Consider the following 7,031-nt stretch of genomic DNA (forward strand, 5'->3'; position numbering starts at 1 on the left):
CCATAATGCGAGAATGATGTAAAAACAAAATTTGTAGCTGCACATAAATTTCATGAAAACAAAAAAAATTGTATAAAAAAAAACGACCAGCGCAACTAACACAAAGGAATAAATGTCTCTGTTTTATCTACTCTAATGTAAATTATGCTTATTCCTCTAAAACTAGAATTGCCTTTCAAATTCTTAAAAAACTATAGACTAAAAAAAATATGATTAGAGGCTTTGAAATTTAGATGCAACTTCGCAGAATTTTTATAATTTTTGCACGAAGTTTGACTATGAATTTATATGGGTTTTGTTATTGTGATTTCGTTTCTACCAAAAAAAGTTGCCCTTGCACGGAGCCAAATGTGTTTGATGTCGCACAAAACCCTTTAAATGGGCATATTTTGCCTTTTTGCCCTTGTCCTGCTCACGCATTTCATAATATTGTCGTATTAAGCAATCATCTGAGTTTCAGGGCAATCATTCCCCCTGACAAAGCTTCAAAGGGCAGAGAATGTGCCTTTTTTTGCCTTAAAAGAGTGTGACATTTTAAGAAACGAACAACAAAATTTGCTCACCGTTTGCCTTTATTTTAGAATCGGACACGAATAGAGAAAGGGGCAATCAAAAGGCAAACATTTTTTGGTAGAAAAGAAATCACCATTAGATAGTGAGCTATACTTTTCATAAAAAAAATTATAAGTATTAAATATGCCAGAGAAGATTAGGAAAAACTTGTTAAAGTATGGTGTGCCTATTTATTTTTCGACCACTGTATATATGTACATACAAACACTGCCGAGCAAANTTTTTTTTATAAAAAATATTGTTCATGCTTTAACGAAAACCATACAAATCAAAATTTTAATCCTTATGCCTACATACACAATTACGGAAAATTCCACAAATTGGGTATGCAGTTAAATCACTCATGAATATTTAGCTATGTAATCGCTTTGATTTTTAATATTTTTTCTTTGCTGACTTTTTGTGTCTTTTTTCATATAAACATGAAATTATCGTGGAAGACTATGTGCAGAACCGTTCGCAAAAAAAATAGTCAACAGCAGTTTTTTTTAATAAATTGAACTTGATATATGAAAAAACCGCAAAGGCCGTCAGCAAATATAGTCATCCCAGTGAAGGTTTGGTCCTAGGATAGTACGTAGTCCAAGACACTGGAAGCGTGTCTTCCGTCTATCAGAACACAACCGATTGGGCTTCTCGTCTTCGATAAGGGGTAGCCATGTAGCTTGATGAATCTTCTATTGGTGAGACCTATAGTTATAGACTACCATTTCTTGGGCAAGTTCGATCAGAGTCACTCCAGAATTGTAGCTGTACTTTAGCCATGATATCTGTTTCCCAACACAAATCGAGCATCGAATTCGCGCTCTTTTTTATGGCAGCTGCAGTAGACATGGCAGGGCCCCCGCTATCCGGCCTATTGCTTTTAAGTTAGAGTGCGTAGTAATAAGGTTCTGTTTAGGCGTACGCTTTAGTTTTATCTCAAATGATTAAAATATAACCCCGAGATCGAAAACATTTATTTTTTTTTTTGCTTTCAAACGAAGGGAACTGTAGAGGTTTTACTTAATTTTTAATTAGTATTGTACCCATTTTTTTTTAAGCGGAAACTATTTATTCCGATTATTGCACAGTTAACTTAAATATAAATAAAAACTTTTACCTTGATATTATCATGCATTAGGTGCCATTTTAAAACTGTTTTGTTTAATTAAATTTTTTTCTTGAAAACATATGCTTTTTTCCTCAACTCTCTTTTCAGCAACCTCTTGCAAACAAAGATGGCGCGTTATACGCAGATCTTTTAAGAGATCGCTTGGCGGAACGCCAAGAAACCGCAAAGCACATCGAACACAAAAATATTATCTACACGATGTATTAGAATTCTTTATGCCACATATAAACGGTGGTCCGGAAGCGGAACAAGTTCGCGAAAGCGATGATGAAACGGAAAGCGTGAAAAGAAGACGATCGTCCACTATGAGCGACATTAAGACTAAAGCAGATGAAAATCTAAAAGCAGACGAGTTTATTGAGGAGAGAAAAATCGACGAACATGACAAGAAGATTAAGTCGGAGGAGCATACAAAGAAAAACGAAGGAAAAAAGAACTCTGATAGGATAGATGAGGTAATTGGGGAGAAGAATGAAGAAACCCCAGCGGAAAAAGATACTAAGTCAAACAAAAAATCGTTACCTTCAAGACGCAAAACATTGTACAAAGAAAGAGAAGAATTGAAAGTCGAAGAGTACAAAGTAGATGAACCTAGATCAAATAGAAGATCTCAGGCGTCTAAAGCTAAAGTTGAGGAGAAAATAGACACTGAAGAGGAAAAGGAACAAAAGACATTTGAAACTAAGCCAAATAAGAAGTCCCAAGCGGCAAAGAAAGTTGACACATTCTACATTAGTCCAAAGGACAGCGATTCAGGAACATTTGTTATAAGAAAGAATAATGCTAATAGAAAGATTGAAGATGCGGCGCAAACTAACGAAGAAGTTGCCACTCATGACGATAAAGACGAAGCAATTGCTACGGTGGAATCCAGAGATGATAGTAAGGAGGATAGCAAAGTTGGGGAAGCCGACGAGGCTGATGAAACTGAAGAATCGCCAACGGCACAGCAGAATGATTCACGTTTTCGCTTTAAACGCGCTTGTAAGCGTGGCTTGGATAAGTCGATGATCAATCAGCTGCGGCTGCGTCAAAGAGAACCGGATTTGAAACGTATAAGACACAGCACAGAACGTTTGAGATCAATAGCCAAGGCAACTTTAGAGCTAGCAGAATCGATTAGGACTCCCAATAAAGGAACAAATCCTAAAGAAATGTTATCAAAAAACATATCAGACTTGCGCGCTTTGCAAGCTGAGGCAACGGAGATGGAAGTGGAACCTTCGCCTATCACAGCACTTGTCAGTACAAAACAAGCATTGCCGACAGCGACTGCTTCGGTGGCGCCACCGTTAACAAATCAATCAATCGGTATACGCGCCATTACATTTGAGTCTCAAGCGGCTGAGACATCGCTCGCTCGCATGCACCAAAGCGTACAATGCAATCTACAACCGACTTCAACAGATGAGGACTTTCTCTGCACACTTAAACCCTATTTAAATGACATGAATGCGCGGCAAAAGTTGCATTTCAAGAAGAAGATCTTCGAATCATTGATGGAAGTGTTTGACAGCGGCGCGAATTTCCCCGCCGACGCCAGTAAGCCAAATGCAGCTGCAGCGCCACCAGCTATCATACCAGCACAACTACTAAAAAAAGTGGGTAACGAAGAGCTGCGCCTAGTACGTGAACTAGTCGCAATGGTGCAGGCGGCCAAGCAGACGCCAGAGCTCAATTTGAGCACAAACAGCCCCACCGATAGCGTGACAGAGTTAGTTAGTGAAAAACGGCCCACCATTTCACCATCCGTGTCGGTGTCAGTTTCTGTGCCACCACCACCGCTAACATTACGCTCTGTATCTGCAATCAACGCGTCAGTGCAGAGCATCACATCGCCGGTGGGTCTCAGGTTACCAGTTCAATCGAGGCAAGTGAGCATTAGTTCAAGTTCGCCCAGCTTCACGCTTTCTACATCTATGGCCAACACGCTTGCGCCGACTGCAGCTTCTACTCCAGTCACAACTTCAACTGCAGCATCGTCTCCAATGCTCGTGCAGCGTCGAATCATCCGCAAGTTGGTCAAAGTAAATGAGTTGGGTCAACCCACCTATGAACTTTCTGCCCCTAGCCCAGTTAAGACATCACCACCTCCCGTAGCAGATGGCTTGCGCCGTCGTATTTTACGCATATTCCCGAAGAGTTCGCTATCCAATGGAAGCTTGGAGAATGCGGTCACCTCCAGCGGTGTCGGCACTTTCGTAGTACCGCGCTTAAGTAATGCTACAGCGAATATTGGTCATCAAAGCATCAAAGTAGTAAGCACTGCAGCCACATCGACCACCGTCAGCGCGTCCTCAATAAACACACAAAATATGCGACAATTTGTGACACCAGTCAGCACTATCGGATGGACTACTGTTACCATCGGGAGTTCTACAACTACAGCGAACTCATTGACAGCATCGGGTATCGCTAATCGCGCTGTGGGTGTAAGTGGTGCACGTCCTATTGTGCGTCGTTACTCGGTTTGCGGCGCGCTACCCAATGTTACGGTGGAACGTCACACAGCCTCTAACTATTTGACCACAACTGCTAATACCAAACCCGTCTCGTCGACAACCCAAAGTACTACCGCGGCAGCGCGTGACTCTCCACTAAGCTTCAATTTAAAAGATATTTTCAAGTTACCCGCGGCTATGCGCAGCACAACGACCCCAACAACCACTCAAGGAACTACGATAGTGACCAAAACAACTTCTTCCAGAACTATGCCGGTGCTCAGCGTCTCTGCTTCGGATGGTAGCACGTCAGCTAGAACTATGCCGCTAACAATGGGTTTTAATAAGTTCGCACGAAATGATGGCGCAGCTATTGGATCGGCTGATGCTAGGCCAAGACCCAAACAAATTATCTACCACAAAACCAATATGGGGATTTGTCAATCCACCATTTCGTTGAATAACAACTCTTCTAACTTCAACGCTCCTACATCTCCCTCTAAACATTCTGCTCAATTGAGTGCGGGTGTAAAACGTTTGCTTGAGGACTCATCAAATTCATCGGAAAAACGTGTTTGCGCTAATGGGGAGAAAGGGAGCAATGGCGAGGCTACTTCCGCAGAGATGGCTGGTGTCATAGACTCGGATGATTTTACTGCAGTAACTGTCAAATCTGAGCCAATCGAAGACTACTGATTGAAATAGTTGTGGAATGGGAGTAACCCCAAATGCTGCCTCATATTACATACTTAAACATAATTAGTTTTTAGAATTCTTATGTCCGTTGTTTTTTTTTTTATCCACACTTAATTTTTCAGCCTTAATATTCAAAGAAAGATGGAATTATTAATGTGAAATGCAAATTATTATTATCTTTTATTTCAAATAAATACGACATTGAAATAGAGAAATACCAGGGCGTACTTTTATTTTAAATTGTTAAAACTTGAACCGCTGGTTAAACCTGGGAGAAAGGTAAGTTGAAACTAAAAGCACTAGTTTTATAAACGTTATTCTCTAAGGGCCCATTTTGACGATATCCAAAGGCTCACACGTTCCCCAATTTGACATCGTGTCGCTCATTTTGCCAAGCGGAGGTAAAGAAGTTAAAAACAACACATCTCCAGGTTGGTTATGAAAAGTAACTGATTTACAGAACATTATCTTTGCCACAGTTAAGGGACTACTGACGCCTATCGAGGAGAGAGAAAATTATCTAACTCAAGACAATCTAGGTAGAGTGTCGCAAATTAACTTCCTCTACGATACGGAAGTGTCCTCGCTTGTTGTAACATTCTACAACTAAGGTCTGGATTTACAGTGTCCAAGCCGCATCAGACAAAAAGTTGTCTACATCATGTAATAACAGCTTTTTATCGTTATCGCGAACTCTAGCCAATGCTTTAAAAATCAAAGGGTTCAAGTGTGAAACTTTTTCCGTGAAAAAGTGTACTCCTAACGGTTCCCGTAACCTGAAAATCGCAGTCAAGGGTAAGAGCATCCAGAATGGCTCCGATTCGCACAAATTATGTGTAGATATAAGTATATGCCCTTAAAAATAATCAGAGAACCTCCTCTAGCCTTAAACCCTAATAAAATTACACAGCGTCAGGTGCTGCAGGGTTCCCCCCAGACAGGGTAATCTACGTGCTTCCTCCATACAACTTTATCGTCAAAGATGAGCCCGATATATCTTGTTGCGGAGCACCCAGGTAAGAATAATAACTAATATGGCGGGGTTGTGGCGAAATGCCTTTTTACGTAGACAAAACATTGTATGCACGGTATATGCTAACCGCTGACATTGCCGCAATAGAGATCTGCTCTACGTCAAATACTATAAGCCGCGGGAGACAATTGACATCTTCGCAAGATTTTATTCCCATGATAGCTGAAATTGTACCGTAAGACCCCTAATATCCAGGAAAAGTTACATTCTAGTTAAATTCCTGCAGATTGTTAATATTTTCAGTCATAGAGTTTCAAGAGAGCACAAGTTGAACACATATATTGCTCTTATCTTCAGATGTTAGACCCGGTCCCGGAAACCAGTTAATTTCTGCCTATTTTTATGGTCGAGTTTTTGTTCTGCGTTCTCTTCGGGGTCATCATTTTTCGCCATTTTTGTATATATAAAAATCGCTTTTATCTCTTTTGCCGACAGCATGGTTTTGTATGCTATGTATTTGTGTATTTGTATACAGCTGCGATAGGGTGCATTGGGGTATAGTCATTGTGCTGGATATGCAGTGCCCGACTCTTGCGTCCTCGTTCGAGCACTCGGGGCAACGTGAGTAACGCATGTGCGAGATGCGGTAACCATCCTTAGGAAGAAAAGCGAGTCTGGTGGTAAACGAGGACAAGACGAAGTATTTCCTGTCATCAAACAAACAGTTTTATCGAGCGTATTGTGTGAAAGACTGAAGCCCACCGTCAATGAACTGATTGGGCTTTATCAGTGTGGCTTGAGACCTGGCAAATCAACCATAGACCAGGTATTCACAATACGCCAAATCTTGGAAAAGACCCCCGAGAAAAGGATCGGCACTCACCACCTATTTGTCGACTTTAAACCCACTTTTGACAGTACTAAAAGGAGTTGCCTATACGCCGCTATGTCTGAATTTGGCATCCCCTCAAAACTCATACGGCTGTCTAAAATGACGTGGAGCAATACCACCAGCTCCGTCAGAATTGGGAAAGACCTCTCCGAGCCGTTCGCCACAAAACGGGGTTTCAGACAGGGCGACTCCCTTTCATGTGACTTCTTTAATCTGATGTTGGAGAAGATAATAAGAGCTGCAGAACTGAACCGCTCAGGAACAATTGACTACAAGAGCGTGCAATTGCTGGCTTATGCCGAAAGAAAGATGGAGAATGACTTGGCTTCACTTCAGTTGGCA

General features: G+C 41.2%; 1 protein-coding gene across 1 annotated transcript in view; it reads left to right on the top strand.

The window, feature by feature from the left end:
- Positions 1–5,025, top strand: part of stwl (stonewall) — an 11,035-nt gene extending 6,010 nt beyond the window's left edge. The window contains exon 2 of the mRNA XM_017633805.1: positions 1,775–5,025. Within this exon, the coding sequence (XP_017489294.1) occupies positions 1,775–4,824 (3,050 nt within the window). The 3' untranslated portion in view covers positions 4,825–5,025. The remainder of the gene's footprint in view (positions 1–1,774) is intronic.
- The last annotated feature ends 2,006 nt before the right edge of the window (positions 5,026–7,031 follow it).

Source organism: Rhagoletis zephyria, unplaced genomic scaffold (genome assembly GCF_001687245.7).
Source record: "Rhagoletis zephyria isolate East Lansing unplaced genomic scaffold, Rhagoletis_zephyria_1.1 Rzeph_scaffold_12268, whole genome shotgun sequence".
Lineage (NCBI taxonomy): Eukaryota > Metazoa > Arthropoda > Insecta > Diptera > Tephritidae > Rhagoletis > Rhagoletis zephyria.